This window comes from Dendrobates tinctorius, unplaced genomic scaffold (genome assembly GCF_039654945.1).
Source record: "Dendrobates tinctorius isolate UK_male_01 unplaced genomic scaffold, ASM3965494v1 ptg000082l, whole genome shotgun sequence".
Taxonomy (NCBI): Eukaryota; Metazoa; Chordata; class Amphibia; order Anura; family Dendrobatidae; genus Dendrobates; species Dendrobates tinctorius.
Genome location: NW_027361750.1, coordinates 21225477 through 21252289, shown reverse-complemented (window position 1 = coordinate 21252289; position 26813 = coordinate 21225477). Strand labels below are relative to the sequence as shown.

Sequence of the window (26813 nt, the reverse complement as noted above, 5' to 3'; positions counted from 1 at the left end):
AAACAGCCATGGCTCAGGTCCGAAATATTAAATTGCCTACTTAACTTTATATACTTGTTTGTATCATGCTGGTATTATCCTCGTCAAACCAAGCATGCAATCTAGTGGCTAATTACAATGTCTAAGAGCGTAATCCTATTGCATGTGGATTAAGCAAAAGCTTTTAAGAGCATCCTATCTATGCGGATAGTACATGGCCGGCGACAGCCCTCAACTTGAATACCGCTTTGTAACATAGTAACATAGTTTTGAAGGCTGAAGGAAGACCTTATGTCCATCTAGTTCAGCCTATTTTTAGTGCAGCTGTTCTGCATTGTTGATCCTGGGGAAGGCAAACAACACACAGAGTAGAAGCCAATTTTCTCCATAGGGAAAAAAAATTCCTTCCCCTAAGCTGGGTCAACCATCTACCTATAATATTCTGTTATTCGTAACCTTCTATACTGTTACTCACAAGAAAAGCATCCATTCCTTTCTTAAATTCATTTAGTGAGTTGGCCATCACCACTTCCTCAGGAAGAGAATTCTAGAGCTTCACTGCTCTTACCGTCAAGAACCCTTCATGACGAATAATATATAGCCCATCGCCAAAGTCATTCCATCGAGAACACCGCAGAGCCGGTCTGATCTGATGAGAAGTCCTCAACTTTAGAACATCATACCCGGCTGTTGTGTAGCTGGTTTCCAGGTTCTTCTGAACCTCTTTTGGCTTTTCAGAAAATACAGTATGGTCAAGAGCTGTCACTTATAAAGCTGGGAGGCCAAAATAATTTCGACAAGTTCAGCGAAGCTTGGCATGTGGACAGACAAAGCAGTCATCACATCTCGGCCAGAACACTAGATCAGTAACATTGCTGAATCGTTTTTGTAATTGTCTTTGCCCCTTGCACCCCGCACTCTTGGTGTTATGATTGGCAGTGCCAATTCAGTTATGAGCGCTTGACATAATAAGTTGGTATGATGCTAAATAAGTTTCATCATTGTTCCCTTGCTCAGACAGGTCCATGTGATCTTTCTACTTTCAAATACTATTCCCCGTGTCAGAAGTAGTTTTGAAACTTTTGCAGTTTGACCACAAGCAGCAGTACCTTTCTGAATTCAAGGGCACTTGATCCATTAGCCAAGTTCACACTTCCAGTATTTGGTCAGTATTTACAGTAACAGCAGTAGTTGTAAGCCAAAATCAGGAGCAAAACAATCAGAGGAAAAGTGTTACATATGTGGTTAAGGACCTACTGTGCAATGGTTCGGGAAAAGCCTGCAGGGGTGTAACTAAGCCACCACCTGGTTCTTCACTAGAGCCCCTGATGGTGTAACTTGAAAACAGGTGGATACTAGGTGCTACTCCAGGACAGCAGCTAATCCACAAAGGGGCAGGGAAGCTGGAACGGCCAGGAACTGGTTGACAGAATAATAATAATAATAATAATAATAATAAATTTTATTTTTATAGCGCCGACATATTCCGCAGCACTTTACATTTCAGAGGGGATTTGTACAGACAATAGACATTACAGCATAACAATAATCACATAGATCATAACAGATACCAAGAGGAATGAGGGCCCTGCTCACAAGCTTACAGTCTATGAGGAAAGAGGTAGACACGAAAGGTGGGTGGTAACAGTTGCCCTGATTGTATGGACCAGCCATAATGTTAAGTGTGTAACAGTACAGACACAGAGGGCTAATGGATGCATAAAGCATGTGGGAACATGATGCTGGGAACCTGGTTATGGTAAAATTTTTGGCTCTGCCACACAGGGATAGGTTAGGTTAATGTGTTGAGGCGATAGGCCAGTCTGAATAAATGCGTTTTCAGGACACGCTTAAAATTGTGGGGACTGGGGACTAATCGTATTGACCTGGGAAGTGCATTCCAAAGAATTGGCGCGGCACGTGTAAAGTCTTGGAGACGGGAGTGGGAGGTTCTGACTATTGAGGATACTAACCTCAGGTCATCAGCAGAACGGAGGGCGCGGGTAGGGTGGTATACTGAAACAAGGGAGGAGATGTAGGGTGGTGCTGAGCCATGGAGGGCTTTGTGGGTGAGGGTAATAAGTTTATACTGAATTCTGGAGTGGATGGGTAGCCAGTGTAATGACTGGCACAAGGTAGAGGCATCGGTGTAACGATTGGTGAGGAATATGATCCTGGCTGCAGCATTCAAGACAGATTGGAGAGGGGAGAGTTTTGTAAGAGGGAGACCGATTAGAAGAGAGTTACAATAGTCGAGACGAGAATGAATAAGAGAAACAGTAAGAGTTTTTGCAGAGTCAAAAGTAAGAAAAGGTCGAATTCTAGAAATGTTTTTGAGGTGCAGATGACAAGAGCGAGCCAGTGATCGAATGTGGGGGGCAAAGGAAAGCTCGGAATCAAGTATGACCCCAAGACAGCGGGCATGTTGCTGGGGAGTAATAGTGGAACCACAGACGGAAATGGCAATGTCGGGTGTAGGTACATTAGTAGCGGGAGGAAACACAAGGAGTTCAGTCTTTGATAGGTTCAGTTTCAGATATAGTGAGGACATGATATTAGACACAGCGTTTAGACAATCGCCAGTGTTTTCTAGAAAGGCTGGCGTGATGTCAGGAGAAGAAGCGTATAATTGGGTGTCATCAGCATAGAGATGGTACTGGAAACCAAATCTACTGATTGTTTGTTTGACCAATAGGGGCAGTGTACAAGGAGAAGAGGAGGGGGCCTAGAACCGATCCTTGAGGAACCCCAACAGTAAGAGGAAGGTGAGAGGAGGAGGAACCGGCAAAAGAAACAGTAAAGGAGCGGTCGGAGAGATAGGAGGAGAAGCGATAGGACAGAAGTGATCATAGAATCGTAGAGTTGGAAGGGACCTCCTGGGCCATCTGGTCCAACCCCCTGCTCAAAGCAGGATTCGCTAAATCATCCCAGTCAGATGTCTGTCCAGCCTCTGTTTGAAGACATCCATTGAAGGAGAACTCACCACTTCTCGTGGCAGCTTGTTCCACTCATTGATCACTCTAACTGTCAAAAAGTTTTTTCTAATATCTAATCTGTGTCTCCTCCCATTCAGTTTCATCCCATTGCTTCTAGTCTTTCCTTGTGCAAATGAGAATAAAGTTGATCCTTCTACAATGTGACAGCCCTTTAGATATTTGTAGACAGCTATTAAGTCTCCTCTCAGTCTTCTCTTTTGCAAACTAAACAATCCCAAATCCTGCAACCTTTCCTCATAAGACAGGGTTTGCAGACCGGTCACCATTCTGGTTGCTCTTTTCTGAACTTGCTCCAGTTTGTTGATGTCTTTTTTAAATTGTGGTGCCCAAAACTGCACACAATATTCCAGATGAGGTCTGACCAAAGAGGAGTAGAGGGAAATAATGACTTCATGTGATCTAGACTGTATGCTTCTGTTAATACATCCTAGAATTGCATTTGCTTTTTTTGCTGCTGCATCACACTGTTGACTCATATTCAGTTTGTGATCTATTAGTATACCCAAGTCTTTTTCACATGTGCTGTTGCTTAGGCCTATTCCTCCCATTCTGTATATGCTTTTTTCATTTTTATTGCCCAGATGTAGTACTTTGCATTTTTCCCTGTTAAAAACCATTCTATTAGTTGCTGCCCACTTCTCCAGTTTATTTATATCTTTTTGAATCCTCTCTCTCTCTTCTCTAGTATTAGCTATCCCTCCTAGCTTTGTGTTATCAGCAAATTTAATCAGTTTACCCTCAATAGAGTGATGCAGCTGGTAGATAGAAGCTGGATCAGTCACAAGCGGGATGGGCACCAAAACAGAGCACTGACTCTGGTGCGGGATCACTGGTGCTGGTTCAGACTAGACAGGTTCAGGTTATGGTAAAGGTGCAGACAAGATAGATCAGGCTCTGGACTTGGTAAAGGTTACAGCAGATTGGAGAGGAACCAGTTCAGACAGGGCAGGCTGGATTGGGTAGAGACAGGGCAGGCTGGATTGGGTAGAGACAGGGCAGGCTGGATTGGCTAGAGACAGGGCAGGCTGGATTGGGTAGAGACAGGGCAGGCTGGATTGGGTAGAGACAGGGCAGGCTGGATTGGGTGGAGACAGGGCAGGCTGGATTGGGTGGAGACAAGGCAGGCTGGATTGGGTGGAGACAGGGCAGGCTGGATTGGGTGGAGACAGGGCCAGTTTCATGGAGCACAGGTATGGGGAATTTACAACTAGGAAGCAGGACTAAATTCTGAAACTAATGTTGCTAAGGGACCTCCTAATTGGGGAGGGTGCCTTAAATACCTAATTGGCTGGGGACATTTACAGGAGCACGTGGACCCCTATAAAAAGCAGGGAGTGTGTGCACCCCAAGCATTTTCCCAGAAGACATGCGTTCCGTGCGCTGGCCTTGGGAGTAGACAGAGACAGTGGGGACTGGAGTGGCGTGGGGAACTGAGTAAACACGCCAGCATCCCTGCTGAGAAGAGGAAGGTGACCTGTTCAGTGGCGCTAGTGCAAAAAGTATAGTAGAAGCGCGTCACCACTTCTGAATTTTTCACCCACTCCTGATTTTGGCTTACAAATACGAAGGTAAAATACTGACCAAATAATGAACATGTGAACGTGGCCTTAGGTGGATCCTCTGATTCCCAATATGTAAAACTAAGCTCCTGACTCCTAATTCATCATTTGCCGGTTATTTTAAGTTTCTTTCTTTTTTTATCTTGTAGTTTTCACTGACTTCTATCACATGAGATTAATCAAAATTGTACACGCGATTCATACGTTTTGTACAAAGGCAAAACTTGTCTTGCCTTCTGTCTTTAACTGCAAAAAATTAGATCTTCTTTAAAATGTCACAAAAATTGCTGAAAAAAAAATTCTGGCGTACATGAAATCATTTGGGGGAGGGGGTAAACTGGATTACATTTGCAAGAAATGATGAATCAGATGAAAACATCTGGAAAACTTAAACCATGTCGAATTAGCTTAAGAAACAAAAAAAAAAAAAAAAACAGGCTAAGTGGATCAATTCGTGGAATTTCCTGAAAATAGTGGTTTCACGCGTATGCAAACATTTTGAGATTCGATTTGCGGTTCACAAAAAAAAAAAAACTTGCCTGGCACCATTTCCCCCACTGCTGAAGCATCAGCGAAACAGCAACCCCCTCTCACACACGCTCACTCACTATCTTGGTTTCTAATGTGCTCTCTCGCGCACTCTGTCTCGTGCGCGCTTTCCCTCTCGCTCACTGACTCGCTCTCTTTTGTGTTCACTCACTCTTTCTCTATCGATTTTTCACACTCTGGCTCTCTCATACTTGGGGATAATTTGGTGAAGTAGACAGCGATAAGAGGATCTTTGAATTCCATCAAATACATAAGTAAAAACTAGGCTTAAAAAATGCCCAAATGGAAAGATGAATTTAATGCAAACAGGCACACATGCAATAATGAACTGGGCCCTAAGAGTCTTGTAAGCGAAGTACCACCTACAGTATTTTCTATTCCTCGTAGTGGTTACTATCCAAAACGTTGATGTTCCCCTGACTTGTCAACTATCCAGGCTCTAAGTGAGTTAACATTTTCTTGAACTATGAATCTATAAGCGCAGCGAGTCACATGACTTCTTCATGACAATGGAGAATCTGTTCTCAGTTGACCCCAGTAACAAAGTTTAGTGGAAAGTGCAGAAAGTTATTTCTACATTCCCATTGCATTCTCAAGGGGAATGTGCGGTGCTGCCCATAATGCTCATGGCTGTCCATTATTTAAGGGCAAAATTAAATCAAAGCCACATGTCCCATCTACTTCTGTTATCCTACAATCTAGAACATTGATTGGAAGGCAGTTAGTTAATATTATTACATACAGTTGTGACTTTGGTGCTGATAATTTTCAGATTTCGTGAGTTTCATTGCCCTTTTTTTCATAAATGTATATATTTTTTTTATCTGGGATTGCATGTTATTATGATTTAAAAGGGTTCATCCCAACATTTAAAAAAAAAGAAATCATTATTTTCCAGAAACTGCTACACCCGGATCCATGGGTTATCTGTTATTGCAGCTCAGTTGTGATGAGCGAACGTGCTTGGATAAGGTGTTATTCGATCACGCTTGGGTGCTGAGTGAGTTTGGCATGCTCAAAATATATGATCAAATCATTTAGAGTCCCCGCCCCTGCCTGTCTCGTGGCTGTTTGACAGCCGCAACACATGCAGGGATATCCTGTTTGTTAGGCAATCACTTCATGTGTTGCGGCTGTCAAACAGGCAGGGGCGGGGACTCGAGCATATTTGCGCACGAGCAAGATCAGATCACATCTTATTCCCGCATGTTCGCTCATCACTAGAGCGCAGCCTTTTTCACTTCTGTGATGATGTGCCGCAATGCCAGACATGACATATTGAGAAGAGTAGCATTGTTTGTAGCGAAAAAAAAAATTCTACTATACCATAACCCGAGTCATTTGGTCTAATTAAGTTACTTCCTATTGATTTTATAAACATTTTTATTGTTATCCAGTTGGTTTTTGGAGCAGTGCGACCCTTTGCATTTTCTACGTATGAATGATGATATTCAAGAAAATAATGGAGGGGAATTATATCCGTGGGATGTGAATGTACATTGGGTTTGAAAATTGTTGTAGTAATTCTTGAAGGCGTCATTGGCGTTTTCGCTTGTATCTTGTAAATTGTTCATGTCAACGAGGTGAGTAACGTGTGCAATTATAGATCGTTGGTTTTTTTTTCCTGTTCCCGGGGATAATGGCGGTATATTTTGCGTATAGATGTCTGTATAATATACAGTGAATGTATTCTTAGGTGGTGGTGGCGGTTCAGCCTTTTGGTATTGACCTTCTCATGTCCTGTTTTTTGTATGTTGGTTCTTAACATTGTACAGACTGTCATATCCCACTGTCAACAGCTAGACTCGGTCAAGATTATTTCATTGATCCCTGGATTATTAATGCTATGGAAAGTATGTAAGCGCTGCGAATTAATGTAGGAAAACTGCTATCCTCTAATAAACACTGACTATTCAAGGCTTCTTGGAAGAACAATGGAATTAATGCACTTGTCAGGATAGCGAACACATTCCTGTCTGGCCTTCCATTTATTTTATTTTAGTCCGAGTGTACTTTATTACCAGAATCTAAAATTAGATGGGGAGTCTGATATTTCATTAATTTCAACTTGACAGATTTAATCATTTTTCCTCTAGATCCAAGTTGCTTGTTTGAGCATTGTAGTTATCACAGACTTCTTGAGAAACACCATTACTGAGATCTGGTGATGCCCAATGGTGATGAGCGAATGTGCTGAGATAAAATGTTTTCCTAACATCCTCGGATGCTAGCAAGGGTCTTCGGCGTGCTCGAAAATTATGTTCGAGTCCCAGCGGCTGCATGTCTCGTGGATGTTCAAAGCCTCAGCACATGCAGGGATTGCCTAACAAACAGCAATCTGTGCATGTGTTGCGGCTGTCGAACAGCCACTGGGACAGATTAGCATTTCTGCTATGCTATGTGTGTAGCATAAGTGATCAGAAGATCACAGTTCCAAGTCTCTTAAGGAGACTATTGAAGCAAGTGCAAAGTATAAAAAAAAAAATATACAAATTGCCTCTTCAGCGAAGAGGACATGAACTCTATAGCGCCCACGGTTGGAAGCAGAAATCCTACAAGCTGTTATTGACCCTTTAACGAGGTATGCAATATAACTTGAAATAAAAGTTAAATCAGAACCTCAATTCGCAGACACTGTGTTTCGGGATATTGACCCTCGTCAGTGCAAAGTATGAAAACTGATTTGGCTAGGTGAGCTGCTCTGGACTGAGGTCTAAGAGGTAATGTTTCTCCTTCTGGTGAGTGACATACCGGCTCTGGCATGAGAAAGGTAAGGAGGCTTATTTACCATGCAACGCTCCTCTGAGAAATGTCATATGCAAATTGCCTCTTCAGAGAGGAAGAGGACTTGAACTGTACAGGTGGCACTGTGGTTCAAGTCCTCTTTCTCTCTGAAGAGGCAATTTGCATATTAAATTTCCCAGAGGAGCACTGCATGGTAAATAAGCCTCCTTACCTTGGCATGCAGGAGCCGGTATGTGACTCTCCACAAGGAGAAGCGTTATCCTGTAAAATATATATATATATATATATATATATATATATATATATATATATATATATATATATATATATATATATATATATTCAAATCCGTCCCCTTTTGCCTCATTCAAAATTAAACAATGAAAATATATAAAAAATACATATATTTGGTATCGCTGCTTCTAGAAACACCCAACCTATCAAAATATAAAAAGAATTAATCTGATCAGTAAATGGCGCAATGAGAAAAAAATAAAAACGCCAGAATTAAATTATTTTGAATCACCGCAACATTGCAATAAGAGGCGATGAAAACATCTGATCTGCCGCAATATAATTCAAATAAAAACAGCAGTTCGGCGCCAAATAAATAAGCCCTCACCCAGCCCCAGATTATGAAAAATGGAGACGCTACGGGTCCTTGAAATTAGCCCTTTTTTTTCTTTACAAAGTTTAGATTTTTTTTTTTTGGTTTTTTGACCCCTGAAAATAAATATGAATAAAAAAAGAACTTATGTTTGGTATGTTCAAACTCATAATGAAATGGAGAATCATGATGGCAGGTCAATTTTCGCATTTAGTGAACATGGTATAAAAGAAAAAACCCAAAAGCAATTCTGGAATTGCACTTTTTTTTTGCAACTTCATCGCACATGGAATTTTTTTTCCTGTTTTCCAATACATTAGATCGTAAAACCAATGGTGTCGTTCAAAAGTACAACTTGTCTCTCAAAAAAAAAGAAGCCCTCGTATGGCCATGGCCATTTTGATTGAAAAATAAAAAGTTATGGCTCTGGGAAGATGGGGAGCAAAAAATGATAATGGCCTGGCGGTTAAGGTGTTAATAAATGTTTATCCGTATCATATATAACGTTAGAGAAGAGGAGCAAGAATAAAGATAAATGTGAAACCTTTTAGTGTAACAGAGGGTCCAATTATTTTGAAATCCTTGTATTTGAGCATCGAAATCTCACTATTATTTCAGGCCCCATTTGTCTGTGATAAAGTTCCACATTTAATGCCCTTTTAGGATTAAAAAGAAGTAAATACTACAGAAATGGCTCCATTCCTTCTCCCACCGTAACGAATATTATTCATAGATGTAAATACTTATGTCCCCCCCAAAAAAATTGAGAAAAGTATTCAAGGTGTGATACCTACTTTTCTCAATTTTTTGGGGGGGGACATAAGTATTTACATCTATTTTTCTGGCTAACACGGTACCACAATTTTATTTTGTATTGTACATCGTAAGAATATTATTCATGAATGCTGCCATTCTCCCTGGTGCTGTATGAATGGCAAACAATGACCGGTATGAAGCCATGGCCTTGATGATGCCATGATTACATTTTACAACCCACTGTCCCACTGCTCGGACACAGTAAACTTGGACTACATGAAAATCCATGACGTGGTTTGTGGTTTCATGTTAAGACATTTTCGATGGAAACGCCCAAATCTTCTACACTCCAGAATAGTAATACACGAGCACACACAGATTGCAATGAAAGGGTCCACTGTATGAAATGACTGGTTCTTTATCCAGCAAACTGTGGCACTTTACTTTCCTAAGGTCGTCCTAATGGTCTGTGCAGAATGGAACTGATGAGTAAGGAAATCTAAGATTAGTTCATCCTTTCCCGGTTTATTGCTTGGCCTCTTTTGTGGAATGACCCAACTGTATAACCTATTCAAGGCCATGTCGTTTTACCATGCTCTATAATAAGCAAATATCAGGACAGCCCTCACTTCTATGGGAGTTCTGAAAAATGCTTGCTCCGCTATTATCGGAATACCAGTGCAAGAACTGAATCTCTGCTGTAGTTTACATTGAACGGTTGGGGATGCGTCTTTAGTTGTTACAATGGCATGTGATAGGGCACCCCTGATCAAAATTACTATTATTGTGAACTGTTAAGCAAGTTGAAGATGAAATGATCTCTAAAAGGCCTATCGTTAAAGATAACACATTTCCTTTGTATTTTAGGCCAAAATATAAATATATATTTTCATTTTACATTTTTAAAAATTACAAAAAAGACTGTGGGCCAATAGAAAAGTTTGGGCACCCTGCATGGTTAGTACGTAGTAACACCCACTTTTGCAAGTATCGCAGCTTGTTGTAGCCAGACAAGAGTCTTTCAATTCTTTTTTTGAGGGATTATCAACCAATCTTCCTTGTAAAATTGTTCGAGTTCTGTGAGAGTCCTGGGTCGTCTTGCATGCACTGCTGTTTTTAGGTCTAGCTACAGATTTTCAATGATGATCTGATCAGGTGACTGTAAGGACCATTGTAAAACCTTAAGCTTGTGTGGTGGATTTTGCTGTGTTTAGGACCATTATCCATTTGTAGAACCATCCTCTTTTTAACTTCAGCTATTTTACACATGGTATTATGTTTGCATCAAGAATTTGTTGAAATTTCATTGCATCCATTCTTTTCTCTACTCGTGAAATGTCCCCATGATATTGGCTGCAACATAGCCCTAAAGCATGAGTGATCAACACCCATGATTAATGGTTGGCGAGATGTTCTTTTCCTGAAATTCTGTGCCCTTTTTCTCCACACATACCTTTTGAACATTGTGACTAGAGTTCTGTTTTAACCTCATCAGTTCGCAGGACTTGTTTCCAAAATGCATCAGCTTGTTTAGATGTTCCTTTGCAAATTGCTGACTCCAAATTTTAGGAGGCGGACACAGGAGAGGTTTTCTTCTGATGACTCTTCCATGAAGGCCATGTTTGTGCAGGTGTCTCTGGAGTTGTGGTACATTGTTCTATTGTTCAGAGTCTGCTAAATCTTTCTGAAGGTCATTTGCAGTCAAATGGGAATTCTGATTTGCCTCTCTAGCAATCCTACAAGCAGCTCTCACTGAAATTTTTGCTTAGTCTTCAAGACGTTATCTTGACCTCCACTGTTCCTGTTATCTGCTATTTCTTAAATACATTTCTAGCTGAGAAAGGACCCAGCCAAGGGGTGGCTCCTTTCGGAAACCACCATTACCACCATATTAAGTGGCCCTTTAAGTCAATATCCAGCTCTTTACCGGTTTATAGATCCTCCTTTCCCTGGAGGAAGATCTGGCTAGTCCCGTGTTTGAGACTCTTAAATGAGGCTCCACAGACTTTATTTGCATATTCGTATTTCTCAGGGTGCATTGCACCTAGGATTTCACTGTGATTGAGCACCTTTGCCGGCTGCCGCAGTGTTTTCTTTGACTGGTCTCCCTGAGGTCAGTGATTGTTTCGTGATGTTGGTCTACTAGGCATTGCTCCCACCTAGCCAGAATCCTACTCCACACTGATGAGGGGCAACACCCGAAACAGCTGTCTGTGGATGGATACCTGGCCTTGGTATTTCCCTTGTCATATCTGTAAACTCGTAAAGAGCTGGATATTGACTTAAAGGGCCACTTAATATGGTGGTAATGGTGGTTTCCGAAAGGAGACACCCCTTGGCTGGATCCTTCCCTCGAGGAAGATCTGGCTAGTCCCGTGTTTGAGACTCTTAAATGAGGCTCCACGGACTTTATTTGCATAATCCTATCCTGTGTGATACTGACTGCTGAGCCGTGTATCTAATCCTATTGTTTGAACTAGAAACTGGAGGCGTATTCTGTGTGATACTGTCTGCTGAGCCGTCTATCTAATACTATTCTATGTGATACTGTGTGCTGAGCTGTGTATCTAATCCTATCCTGTGTGATACTTACTGCTGAGCTGTGTATCTAATCCTATCCTGTGTGATACTGACTGCTGAGCCGTGTATTTAATCCTATCCTGTGTGATACTGACTGCTGAGCCGTGTATTTAATCCTATCCTGTGTGATACTGGGCTCCCCCTGCATTGTGTCAGAGGGTGGTCTGTGTTGGCATGGTAATAAATTGTGTTATTTCCAGCTTTACAGAAGGACTATAACACCATAGAAATGATAAGAATAATAGGCCAAATTGTTTGGTGAATTGGAACGCGCGGGGTTAAAATTTCGCCACACAACATAGCCTATGATGCTCTCGGGGTCCAGACGTGTGACTGTGCAAAATTTTGTGGCTGTAGCTGCGACTGTGCAGATGCCAATCCCGGACATACACACATACATACATATATATACACTTTTTCCCCATTATGTACCTAGGGGCAAAATTGGTGAACTAGAATGCGCTGGGTTAAAATTTCACCTCACAACATAGCTTATGACACTCTCGGGGTCCAGATGTGTGACTGTGCAAAATTTTGTCGCTGTAGCTGCGACTGTGCAGATGCCAATCCCGGACACACACACACACACACACACACACACACACACACATTCAGCTTTATATATTATATATATACATTGTGTGTATATGTATGTGTGCGTGTATGTATATATATATAAATATATATATTATTATTTTGCATAAAATGGAAAGGAAATGTGTCATCTTTTACTTATGGACATCATTTCATCTTCAACTTGCTTAACTGTATGCAATAACATTAATTTCGACCAGAGGTTCCCAAACTCTTACATTCCACTGTATATGTCAATACTATAACATAATGTGATAGGTGAAAAAAATCTGCTTTGTATGCTATATATTGTTTGTATGTGCTGTGTGTGTGTGTATTTGGATGTTTGTATGTACAGTGTGTGTGTATATGGATGTTTGTATGTACAGTGTGTGTGTGTGTGTGTGTGTGTGTGTATGGGTGTTTGTATGTACAGTGTGTATATATGATGTTTGTATGTAGTGTGTGTGTATTTGGATGTTTGTATGTAGTGTGTGTGTGTGTGTGTGTGTGTGTGTGTGTGTGTGTGTGTGTATATATATATATGGATGTTTGTGTGTGGTTGTGTGTATGTATACATATACATACACTTACACAGGCAATGCCTCTCAAATTGTTGCCGGTGCCAATTGATATATTTATTATACAGGCAATCTCTCAGCAGACATAAAGTATACGGGGCAAATGTGGGAAGTTTTGAACTTTTCTATTTTCAGATCTCTAGACAGCCATTATTTTATAGCTTTGGTGTTTTAGGACTTTCATAATAGTCTTACATCATTATGAAATTTGGATGTGATGAAAAGGATCCTAATGTGGAGCTTTACTCTGTGAAGGCAAACAGATTGCTGTGGGGAAATATGTTATATTGTTGTAGTTGAATTGAAATTAGATTGGTAGAACATGTTTTGTTAATGCATTTCCTCACTTCTGTTGTGTACCTCATGGAGTCCAATTATATTCTAACTATTGCTCTGTGAAACAATCACTTTGCAGCACGATTGTATTGAGAAATCCGTAATGCATTTAGGGCTCCCTGTTTAAATTGCTTTTTATTTCCTTTTATAAGCTGTGCCCTAACAATAGAGTTATTATTTAATATTAGGATTTGTAATAAAATTAGCAAATAATAATAATCTCTAATGTGAGGCGGCACCAACAATCAAATGTACTGGTCACTTATCACACTGAGACTTGTGTATTCGCCTAAAAGATTTTTTTTAATTTTAAAGAAATTCATATTTTTTATTTGTGGTGTGGTTGGGGTAAAGCAAAATCTGTTTTGTCTCGACCTGCAGAGCTACTGTTAGCCAGGAACAGAATAGTACTGGTGACTAGTGATAACGATCAGCTCTCCAGTGGACTGATCCTACCAAACTCCCCCTAAAGGTACTGTCACACTTAACGATGCACCAGCGATCCCGACCAGCGATATGACGCGGTCAGGATCGCTGGTGCATCGCTAAGTGGTCGCTAGTGAGCTGCCACACAGGCAGATCTCACCAGCGACATAGCAGTGGTCGGGGGTCGTTACTTACCTGTCCACACGTCGCTCATCGCCACAGCAGGAAGCTGACGACGAGAAACGGCCCAGGACGTTCTCACGCGATCAGCGATAATCAGCGGGGGAGCCGGTCGGAGGTAAGTATCACACATGGTGATATCGCTAGCAATATTGCTGCTACGTCACAAAAACCTGTGACGTTCTAGCAATATTGCTAGCGATATCACTTAGTGTGACAGGCCCTTAAGGCCAGGGTCACATGAGTGTGGATTCCCTCATGTGAGAGAATCTAATCTATTACGTAAATGACACTTGGATCAAACTCTGATCAGTGTTGGCTTAGTATGATCTAATCCTCTTGGATGAGAGAATCGTAGCACAGGCGAGAAGACGGAGAAGAAGATTTTTCCATCTTCTCCATTTTGCGAGTCATTCAGGTGCATTCCAAAGTTTTCCACCCACCCATAGACTTGAATGGGGGAGTGGGTATTGATTTGTGCAGCTACTCGCAGCATACTGCAACTTATTTCTCATGCCAAATCGGCATGAGAAAAATAAAAGAAACGTGGTTGGGCACTGCCCCATAGAATAACATCGGTCTGAGTGCTATCTGGTAAAACATCATGTAACGCTATTGCAAGTGCCCCTGCATGGTTCCCCTTCCCCCTCCATGCAGCGACGCTGGCATACTCACCACTCCGTCGTCAGGGTGATGTCCCCATCTGCTGGCATGTCTCCTTCTTGTACACGCCGCACTTCCTGGTGGCGCGCCTATTGTGCACACCAGTTTTCCTGTTCTTAAGGCTCATTGCGTGCGCTCATAGTAAAATGCCCCCAGCCAATAGGTGGGGAGGCATCTTGTATAAAAGGCTCACTCCCCTTTTAGGGAGTCGCCGAAGCAGCAATATTCATTATTGTGTAGTTTCTCCTACTAACGAGTTGTGACGTCCCCTGGTCCGTGTGCAGCCAGAGCCTGAACCACCTCCTGTGCTCCGTGTGTGGCCAATGACTGAACCTGCTCCCTTGATCCGTGCGCGGCAGGGGCCTGAAACTGCTCCCCTTGTCTGTGAGCTGCCCGTGCCTGAACCTGCTCCCCTGGTCCGTGTGAGGCGGGTGCCTGAACCTGCTCCCGTGGTCCATGTGCAGCCAGTGCTTGAACCTGCTCCCCTGGTCTGTGTGAGGCGGGTGCCTGAACCTGCTCCCATGGTCCGTGTGCAGCCTGTGCCTGAACCTGCTCCCGTGGTCCATGTGCAGCCAGTGCCTGAACCTGCTCCCCTGGTCCGTGTGAGGCGGGTGCCTGAACCTGCTGCCGTGGTCCGTGTGCGGCCTGTGCCTGAACCTGCTCCCGTGGTCCGTGTGCGGCCAGTGCCTGAACCTGCTCCCGTGGTCCGTGTGTGGCCAGTGCCTGAAACCTGTTTCCCTGGTCCGTGTGCGGCCAGTGCCTGAAACCTGTTTCCCTGGTCCGTGTGCGGCCAGTGCCTGAAACCTGTTTCCCTGGTCCGTGTGCGGCCAGTGCCTGAAACCTGTTTCCCTGGTCCGTGTGCGGCCAGTGCCTGAAACCTGTTTCCCTGGTCCGTGTGCGGCCAGTGCCTGAAACCTGTTTCCCTGGTCCGTGTGCGGCCAGTGCCTGAAACCTGTTTCCCTGGTCCGTGTGCGGCCAGTGCCTGAAACCTGTTTCCCTGGTCTGTGTGTATGCGGTCTGCTAAAAACAGTCTCCAAATCAACCCAGTCTGAAAGTAGTCCGAATCCATGTCAGTAAGCATTCTGTAGAGGAGCCAGAACTTATTAGTCTGAACGTAGCCCTAGTCCTTAAACAATGTCAGCGACCCCATGGGTCAGCATCTGCAGTATTGGGTTCTGCCTAGGAGTGGTACCTGGCTGCTACCTGCAGCCCAGCCTGTCTCCAACATCAGGAGCTCCAGTGAACACCAGTTAGTCACTTGGCTACGCCCCTTCCTAGGCAGGCCCGTCCCTGTGGATCCACAAACCACGTGCGTCATCTACGAGCATGATACATCGGATAGCACTCGTCCGATGTACACGCTTAAAAGTGAAAATGTATCCATCGAAAAATATTTCCTTTAACTTTTTTCTTCTACGAAACTTTTTACATTTGACATCTCTGGGTGTTGAGATGACAGTTTTATTTATATATGAGCAAGATGGTCCATCTCCCACACATTAATCAGCATCATGTTCTTCTGCATCAGTGCTGCTGTCAGAATGCCTAAGCAAATGACAAAAGCTGCATGATTCATAGTGCACCCCCCGAATCCTGAACAAGCCCCCGCCATGCCACCACTGCTGTACTCTCCATTGTTACATCCTCCAATATATTCACCAGTATTGTGTAATATAATGTAATTGCAGTGTATCCTTCATAATGAACCAAGATTTTGCGGTCATTAAATAGTTTTCATTGTCTTTCTAAACATTAGACTTTTAGTGATTCAACTCGCCTTTGCCATTTACGCAATTTATTTTGACTAAATTGAAGAGGTTTGTGATAACAACGAGCTTCAATTTCATAACATATTTTTAGCATAATGTGCAAATGGCACCTTATGTCTAACACAAGATAGTACTTGGCAGAAGGTTTTAAATATTAGATACAGATTTTCAGAAAAATGTAATGTAGAATCCAAGGAAAGGCGGGGAACAATATGGGGTTGAGTTTATAAAGTGGGTCCTTCGCCACGTAAGAGCAATCCTACCTAGACTTCATTTACCATAGATGTTGCCAGCCACTGTGGATATGTACAGCAATATGCCTTTTTCATGGTCTTTGGAATTAGTGATGCTTTGCATGATACTCTGAATCCAGCACGGTGGTTAGGCTTGCACTACCAAGCTTCATAGTATGAAGGGTAAAGGAAGACACAAGTCCACAGAGTTCAACCTGTAACTTAATGTCTGGCTGGGTACCACTACACAGTGGTTTGGGGGCATCTAAGAGGTTGAAGATAGAAATTGGTTGAATTTGTGTAGGTTAATGAAATTTTGGTATCCTCATTCATTAAACCCGTGATGCCCATATACTCTTCATATGCCTGATGTACGGCCACCAGTATAACACTGGCAATACACACTGGATGGCTGTTGGCTGATCAATGCTCTGGTCAGTCATTGAGCCTACAACCATCGCCGTATACTTTCCCATGCACAAGAGAGGTCCTATGTTCTGTATGACATAGCTCACAGCTGACGTGTTGGCCGTAAGCTTATCTTGGGAACAAGAAATGCGATCAGCAGTCTGAAATTGGGCATTTGCAATTGACATCTCACCTGATCGTCATTCGACCTGTGCCCCATATACATTAGACCGTTGGCTGAACACGTTGATATCAGATATTAGTCTAATGTGTATGGGGGCCTAAGGGCATGCTACAATGGCCTACCCCCAGGGTGATGGTAATGTATGACTGCTCCTGTATGCTGAGTACTTTGTCAAAATATTAAGAACAGAAAGGTATTCTATTTTCTTCCCTGTTAATGTGGTCATAAAGTCAAGACAATTGTTAGCCGCTATCATCCTTGACTCCACCATATACTTACTGGTTCTGTTCAGGCATCTTGTATAGTTCTATAAATCTTCTACCAAGCACTTTTGGAAGTGATCTATCTCCTGTGGGAACAAACGGTCAGGCATGTCAAAACCGAACACATTTGATCATCTTTTTCTCTAGCTCCATAGGCATTCAGGAGTAGAGTTGAGCAAATTTTTCAAAATTCGGCTCCGATTGTGATCGGCAGTGAATATGGTTTTTACAATATTTGCCAAACACAGCCGAACGTCAATGGGATTTGAAATTAAAGAATATGTTCGGAATCGATCATGAAACATAAATTTGTCACGATTAAGGTACCAATATGGCACGAATATGGATTTGGCGACTTATTCCGAACATATTTGATCAACTCTTTTCTGGAGTGCAGCAGAATGATGGTCATATTGGGGGATACCTGATCTCATTTTACATTTTATTCTACAAACTCTGAAGATTCAGTATAACACAGAATTTCAAGTGAGTTACGGTAATTTTATTTTTAAGGGGGGGGAAAGTTTGTTATTTTTTGCTTCCCAAAGTAGTGGAACTCAAAATCTTTAATGAACTTCTATGAAATTTGCGCCCAGGGTTTCCTCTAGATGGGGTAATTAGACTTTTGACCTTTACATGGGCCGGTTTGGGTGATTACAGTTGTATACAATGCTATCAAATATTTGGATTATGCAAGTTACCACAGATAATGGTGCCAAGTCTGTCAGACAATAATTAGCCATTTATTAAACATACGTCACAATGTATAAATTCATTCCATAATTATGTAAACCGTCATAAAAAATGATTGTTGCGATCTGATTGGGTACTGTAGCTTAGAATCCCGTTATTCCATTACTGGGGTCCTTATGTCTATGAAAAATGGCACTAAAGAAAAGCACTGAAATCTTAACAATGATATTACAACTAAGTAGTCAACGTGACTAATATTCTTCTTCATGGATATGTCCATTGATTACTTTCCTGTCCCGTATAGCTTCTGGCAGTGGCTTACTGGAGAAGAATGACTCAATCGCCCCCCTGGACTTTAATGAGACTCCTAATATCTATAGTGTTTCAGGCCATTTAAATCTTTCTAGCCTCCTTCAGGCATGGGCTGCTAATGTTTTCTGCTCCGCTGGCCTGACCTTTCACTCTCCTGCTGTGGCAGAGACTTCCATCTGTGTTCTCCAGTGTGATGGGGCCGGGGATATTTGGCTTGTTCACACTGATACTACCTCTGTGGTATTTAAATTAAACCCTACCCCTGGGGCACAGCTTTGGAAATCGCACTGCTCTCAATATTACAGAGGGTCTGTCAGCTATGAAACCACTTGATTGCGTGACTCCTGTTACAACATATGGGTACTCTTAGATGCCAATTACTATGTGACAGCTATATTCTATTCCAAAAGTGAATGTTATGTATCTGTTAGATCTGATTGTAATTATCTCTGCAGTTCATCTCATTATTGCTTGAAAATTAGACTTAATCTTTGACTTTTTAACGGGAACCTTTCTGAGAAATGTATTAGAACCTGCAATGTCTCAAGAACAACAATCTCAGGAACTGTGGGGAACCATGTCTCTGTTTTTTCAGTAAAACAACGGGGACAACTTTTAGAATCGGAGATTTCTGGCAATAAGGGTGGTAATCAACTATATACAAAGTCATAAGCGCTTGACTAATGGCCAATTCACACAAACTGTATGGGGAGAGAACAATTCTTTCCATCCCCATACAGCTTGCATATCATCGACAGCTGGCTTGGACTGGCCCACCAAAGAACAGGAGAATCCCCCGGTGGGCCCTTGTGCAAGAGTAGTCCACCACCCTCCTATAAGAGCAGTATCTGGAATCATTCTGTTCATTTAACAATCTACCCAGTAACTTGTTACATAAAATTGTGTTTGAGGATAATGTCACATTTTCACGTAGCTGAAAAGTAGGGCCCTGGAGTTGGTTACTGGCTAGCCTTTGCACCCCAGTCTGACACTGATTGGCAGCATATCCCATGTTCACACAGGTGATGTGCTGTGACATGATCATTTTCACTCTGGCATAAATGATGTAGTTAACTGTCGAATGAGCATTTTATTGTTTGTTAGCTATCAGTTTGTTTACATGGGCTGATAATCGTGCTGTGAACCCTCGTTCTCCCATTATCAGCCAGAGCCTTTAGTCAGAGATGTCTGAATATCCCTTTATATTTTAAAGAAGAGCGACCTTCATGCCCAATCACCTCCATAGTGAAAATATGATCTAGAACTTGAACTAGGTAGTTGGCGTTGCGTTTCATTTTGGGAATGCCGCTTTAAATTTACGGTAGTTTTTATTTGCACTTCTTTATTTTATTGCTCTAAATTTCTGATTCCAGAATTTTATTACAGGCAATACTGTATTCAAGTATTTCTTTAACCTAATTTGTCCAGAAAAGCTTCAAAAATATGTTTGACCATTTAAACTATTTGTTATGTTTTCCATTAATATTTAGTAATAAAGAGGATTATTTATTAATTTTATGCTGTTGTATATGGTTTCTATTAACCATCTGTTGTATGCTTTCCTGAAAACAATTACCATCCCTCCTGAGATTGAGGAGGTTAAAAGACACCTAATGCTTTTTTCTTTTTTTCTTTTTACTATGAACTAAACCGCTCCGCTATCTTTCTGTGGCTATAGCCATGATGTCACATGCCGGTACTGACATATCATTGGTGGTTTTGTGTTTCAGATCTCTGCCCGTAGGAGAACACAAAGAAGAAGCGAGACACCCACATCCTTCTGTGTGAATAAAGGATTCAGCTGAGCAGATTAATCCAGACTTCTGTCTGTTGGCCTTTTTGTATCGGGGCTGGCTTTCAGACGATAAATTTTAAAAAAAAAAATGTCATTTAATGGGCTGTGAGATGATGAAGGGCTGTTGCTAACCCTCAGATTTCAAGATTCAGCTGTTATTCATTGTGCTTGATGTACATGTTTCTGCACAGTGGATATAGGAAACACAAGAAGAGAATCCAAAACGGCTGCAGGGGAACAATTGCCAAACATGCCTACAGAAACACTACAGACAGGTAGCATGGGGAAACCTGGTAGCCCAGCGGTGGCTTTCGCATCAGCTGTTCCACTCCGTATATTGAACAAAGGACCTGACTATTTCCGCAGGCAGTCAGAGCCTAATCCCAAAAGACTCAGCGCAGTGGAGAGACTAGAAGCCGATAAGGCAAAATATGTCAAGAGCCAAGAGGTTATCAATGCCAAACAAGAGCCTGTGAAGCCAGCAGTACTTGCAAAGCCTCCTGTGTGCCCCGGGGCAAAAAGACCTTTAGCTAGCCCAACTCTGAAGATGTTTAACAACATTGCAAAGTCTGAGAGCTGTGTACAAAGAGAGAACTTAAAGCTAGAAATCCTTAAAAACATTATCAATAGCTCTGAAGGCTCCAGTACAGGTTCTGTGCACAAGCAAAGTTCTCGGAACTGGCCTACAGGTAGATCAGACTCAGCTGACCAAAACCGACATTCTTTTGCAGAATCCTTAAAGGTCTACCCTACGCAAAGTCACGGGAGCCCCCAAGAAACCAACTCCAACATCAGTAGGAGGCTTCTAGAAAAATCAGGTGAAACTTTTTTACATGTTTCTCATAGTTCCTCAGACATAAGAAAAGTCACGAATGTAAAACAGATAAAAGCGATCCCTTGCAGCAGTTCAGCTCCACCTCTCCCACCAAAGCCCAAAATTGCCACCTTAACCACACTTAAGACCCCAGATAACGATACTTTGGAACCCACCTGTGGTGTAACCAGAAGGCCATCACTCCAGCGATCGAAGTCTGACTTAAGTGACAGATACTTTCGTGTTGATGCTGATGTCGAGAGATTTTTTAATTACTGTGGACTGGATCCTGAAGAGCTTGAAAACCTCGGGATGGAAAATTTTGCAAGGGCTAATTCTGATATAATTTCTCTGAACTTTCGCAGCGCAAGCATGATCAGCTCAGACTGTGAACAGTCTCAGGATAGCAACAGTGACCTTAGAAATGACGATAGTGCCAACGACCGTGTGCCGTATGGTATTTCTGCTATAGAGCGAAATGCCAGGATCATCAAATGGTTGTATAGCATAAAACAAGCTAGAGAGTCGCAGAAGGTGTCCCACGTGTGAGAATGAGACAGCAGTATCTTAAAGAGACTACATTTTGTCTGTGAATAACTAGGTTGTGAAAGGTTGTAAGGTCTACTTGAAGTCTTGTAAACTTTTCAAACTGCTCTTTGTTGCTTGTTGTGCAATGTTTCCAAGTTGCATGCCTGTCAACATGTAAACTGACCTGGCTTTCACTTGAACAAATCCTACAAAGCCTAGATGACTATGCTCACCATCTGCCAAAAGTTTAAGACCATCAAAGTTTTGACTTTGTTTTAATATCTCTCCCCTATACTCAGTGGAGGCACACTTTTGGAAGACTAGATCTATTCAAAGTCTGTCAGTTTACTAGGAGCTAGCAATAGTTGTTGATGCAAAGAGGCCCAAAGTGCCATGTGTCTTGGTCAAGTCATTAGTACCTGGGGTATTGTCATGGCAGTCTTGAGTTCAGCTCAGTGAAGCCTGTCTCTAATGTATGCAGGTGAGCGATAGACTGTTTTACATTGCCATAAAGGTAGACTTAAACATGCATAGGTCTTATTGTGTTTTTTTTTATATACATTTATATATACTTTATTAATTACCTTTTTCATTAAAAAAAAACAAGAATGCAGTCAAGTGCTTGCTTACACATTAGATCTTTTTCTATTTAAAAAAAAAAAAAGAATATGGTAATAATTCTGATTTTGCTTTTGATTCATTTTGGTTTTTTTTATGAGAATTTTTTCCTTCGTAGTATTATTAGTTGTTACATCTTTTTAATATCATAAATGTAGGTGTCATAGGATTTGCACTGCAGTCATTGTATGATCTTTTTTTTTTTTCATGGATACTCGCTAATTAGGAGCTGGAAAGGAATCTGAGAATGCAGAGCATTACCAAACTTTGTCCATGCCTGATATAGGCAAGAATGCTACCCTACAAAAGAGCAGATGCGTTTTCATAAGTTTTTTTTTCTTTGTATTTTTATTCCAAGTCTTAAACTTTTGACCAGAATAATGTGATAAAACCTACAACTCCTATAAGCTGCCTTCAATAGAACCAATTATTGCAGATCCATGCTACCATTTCTTTTTTTCCGGTCACGTTAAGCAAGATGGAAATCTACAGCCATATCAGTATAAAATAAATCTCCAAATCCGGATTAGCCTCACTAGCTGGACTCGTGCTGAATGAATTGTACGTGTTGTCTTGCATCTGTCTATGAATGTTTGTCTCACTTGTAAGTATTGTAGTTTTAACAATTTAAAACTGCTTTCATCTTCTCATGGCAGTACTTCTGCACGTCGGCCTTCTTTTAGGTTTTTTTGCTTTTTTTTGTCGTCTTAAGGTTCTCTTGCAAATATGTCTTCCCAGTGGATTATCAGCTGGCATTTTTCTGAGTAGCATATAGATATGCACCTTTTTGCCCGCATCCAGTGAAGACAGCCATCTTGTAGGTTAAGCCAATATTTATGAAGATGCAAACTATCCGTTTACGAGTAATGACCTAACCGGTGCACAGAATGGCTTTCTTTGCTGTATGTCTCTGGCGACAAGTGTACTTGAACAGGAACTGCAAGGCCAGCTACCTTGTTACAGTGGTCATCACAGTATTTTGTTAACTTTAGCAGGCCGATGCAAAATAAATAAAAAAAAAAACACAAAAAGAAAACTTTTTTATTGTGTAAATGCTGTAAGGATTTGTACATACTTCATTTGCTATTGAAACTTTGGAAAAAAGTGTTATACTAATAAATAGCTCTTGTGAAGCAGAGATTGGTTTGGTGTTTTTGGGTAATGATACAATGGGAAATGGGGGGATATATATATATATATATATATATATATATATATATATATATATATATATATATATATATATATATATAATTTTATTTATTTGTTGTCTTTTGAAAAGCCTGGTTCATTCATCCATGAAGTCATGAAGTGAAGGATCATTGGATACAAGAATTGCACCTTCTGCTCCTACTTGAGATACTGAGGATCACACTATACATATCTCTAAAGAAAATCTATATATGTACAGACATGTTTGTGCAAAACAGGAGCAGACGCACCATTGTTGCTACCTGTACAGTTGCACAGGGGCCCAAAGGTAAGGGGGCCCACTACTACTTCTAAAGCAGGTGGAATTGTGCATTATGATGAGTTAATAGACTTCAAAGGCCCCTTAGGCTGTGTGCACACGCTGCGGAATCCGCTGCGGATTAATCCGCAGGGATTTTGCAAAAACCGCAGATAATCCGCAGGTCCAAAGACCTGCGGATTATCTGCGGTTTTGCCTGCGGTTTGGTCCTGCGGATTCACTATCTCCACAATGGTGGAGATAGGAACCCGCAGCGGTTTCCGCAGAAAGAATTAACATGCAATTCTTTCTGCGGATTCAAAACCGCAGCAAATCCGCGCGGATTTTTCCGCAGCGTCGGCACAGCGGGTTTTTTTTACCATTCATTTGAATGGTACTGTACACCGCAGCTAAAGCTGCTGCGGGTCCGCAGCGGCCAAAACCGCTGCGGAAACGCAGCGGAATCCGCAGCGTGTGCACACAGCCTTATATTGTTCATTCACAGGGACCCTCTTCTGTCTTTTTGCTCCTTATGCAAAAAATGGGCACCATAATTCCACATGTCAAGCAGCCAGACTTGAGCTAGCATGTAAAAAAGCAATAAAGCATAATTGATGTAAGTATAAAGTTCTAAAACTTTTTAATATACTTTTGTTTCATGTCTCTACAATTTTCACGACATTAGCTGTAACTGAAGGATATGCTTCATGTTTATATCTAGAGGCAGCAAACCTGGATTTATCTAGTCTAAAGACCCCATTATACTAATGCTGGCCAAACACACCGGTATTGACAGGTTTGGCCAACGGTCTAATGTGTGTGTGAACCTGCAAATGATGGTCGGGAGAGAGATGTCCATTGCACATGTTCTATTCGGACTGCCAATTGCAGTGGTCTCCCCCGAGATAAGTCGCCAGCTAACATGCAGAAGTGAGCGCTCCTGTATATGGGAGAGTTGGCTGAAATGTCTATCAGCCTAAGCATCATTCGACTGACAGCCATCTAAAGTGCCACCTAATTCTGCTCTCCACTAAGAAGTGCGTACAGTTGTCTGGTCTAGACAGTCTGAGAATGTATTGCTTCCGCTGAGATACGAAAGCGGTTGCTTAGTCATAAAATACTCCCGACCAATCCCTAGGATAGGTTATTGGTCTCATCTGTGGGGTTTTGGCACTCCCATGATCAGCTGGTCTTAGCTCTGGCTGCGGCTGGATGTAAATATTGAACAGAACTAAAACGCACAACTGAAAAAGGAAAAAAAGAGACAAGTGCCTATAGGGTGATATGGTGTGGTAAATAGGGGTAGGGATTGAGATATTGCTCACCTGATGGAGTTGTGATTGTCACAACTCCAATAAAAGCCTGATTGACTCAGCTGCCGCAATCCACTAGCAGGTAAAAGATTCTCTTCTTCTGCACAACAATAAATTATGGAATGGAGGATAGGCATTAACGATGACCGCACTGCTACAGGAGATGAAAGGTTAGACATTCCAAGGTTGATGCAAGTAGTTTTATGTGTTTCTGGCTCGAACGGAGCTCCTTTTCAAATATAAACTACGGATAATCATAATTACGGTATATGTATTTTGTATTTGAAAAAGGGCTCGTTATGAGCCAGAAATGCATAATAAAACTACTTGCATCAACCTTGGAACGTCAAAGCTTTCATCTCCTGTAGGCGTGCGGTCATCTTTCAATGTCTATCCTCCATTCCATCATCTAAACGGCACAACTGATCATTCCTGGTGGCGGATGTCAGACTCACAGCTATTTGACATTGATGATCTTTACAGAGGATAGGTCATCAGTATTTTATGCCGAAACAACCCCTATAAGAGACATGCCTCGTAATAAATTTGCACATTTTTGCATGAATGCATCAGTAATTGAAATTTACACCTGTTATGAGCAGGCACAGTTTTCCACTCTAGTTTACTCAATTTTTGGCACAGCTTAACTATGGCTATTTAGGTACACCTCATCCTTTCACTAAACAACAAAAACTTCAGTCATCATTTGTGAAAAGCAATAAGAGAAGCATAAAGCAACAAGGGTTGGAAATGTTTGTGCAAAAATGGAATGTGCTTAAAGTTTGCAATTGTTATACCCCTTAAAGCCCTTGATAAATTCCCCCAATGTTTCCCCCTCTGGAAACTGTCCTCTAGTCTTTGAACAGTACTAAAGTTTTCCATTTCTGCTTACTTTCAGTAGTTCTCTTTCAAATTATGTTGCTTTTTACAAAGGTAATCTTAATGACAAAATATTCTGCAGAGAAATTTGTAAAATAAAAAACTAAAGCCATCTTACAGGATACAACACAACTTGGTAGTCCTAGATTGTAACTAACTTTGGCTTACAAAACCAGGATAACATGATCTCAAGACTAGATATTCCATAACTCTGAGAAGAGTGAAGGCCTCATACATATTAGACGGCCTTCATCGTTCGGCCGACAGCTCTCCTGACTCTTCCATACACAGGAACACTCGGAGGAGCACTTGAGTGTTCCCCATCAGAGAACCACTGGGCAGGTTCCTCTTGCAGCGGCTTACCTTATGGAGAACACTAAGATTGGTCGTTGAAATTCAGCAGATCAGATCTTTCTCTTCCCTTTAAATCATCCGTCGTGGTGGGAAGAGTCAGGAGATCCTATATATAATAAGTAGTCATCCGAGCCCTCTAAAATTGATTAATTCAACTGACTTTTAATTATTTATATGGGAGGCCTTTAGGATTGACTACAAACACCATGCCAATTGTAATACAATATACACTAGAACATGGAACATTTATTTTCATTATGTAAATGCATTATGTAATCCTTGCTGTGTTTTCAGTGTTGGTCAATTGACTTTTTGGTTCTTTAAAGGGAATCTGTCACCCCATAGTCGGCCTATAAGCTGCGGCCACCACCATCAGGGGCTTATCTATAGCATTCTGTAATGCTGTAGATAAGCCCCAGATGTAACCTGAAAGAGAAGAAAAACAAGTTAGATTATACTCACCGGGGAGTGGGTGCAGTGGGTGTCGCGGTCCGGTCTGGCATCTCCCATCTTCTAGAGATGACGTCCTCCTTACTTTTGCCACGGCTCCTGCGCAGGCGTACTTTATCTGCCCTGTTGAGAGCAGAGTAAAACGTACTGCATTGCGCAGGTGTCAGGAAAGGACAGAGGTCCGGCGCCTGCGCACTGCAGTACTTTACCCTCAACAGGG

The 26813-nt window shown here is 41.7% G+C and overlaps 1 protein-coding gene across 7 annotated transcripts in view; it reads left to right on the top strand.

Moving 5' to 3' along the window:
• The window catches only part of FAM110B (family with sequence similarity 110 member B), a 156569-nt gene extending 133284 nt beyond the window's left edge, over positions 1-23285 (top strand). For all 7 annotated transcript variants that reach the window (XM_073583964.1, XM_073583960.1, XM_073583963.1 and 4 more), the window contains one exon: positions 20123-23285. In XM_073583964.1, coding sequence (XP_073440065.1) covers positions 20438-21550 — 1113 coding nt within the window. In that variant the 5' untranslated portion in view covers positions 20123-20437 and the 3' untranslated portion in view covers positions 21551-23285. The remainder of the gene's footprint in view (positions 1-20122) is intronic.
• The last annotated feature ends 3528 nt before the right edge of the window (positions 23286-26813 follow it).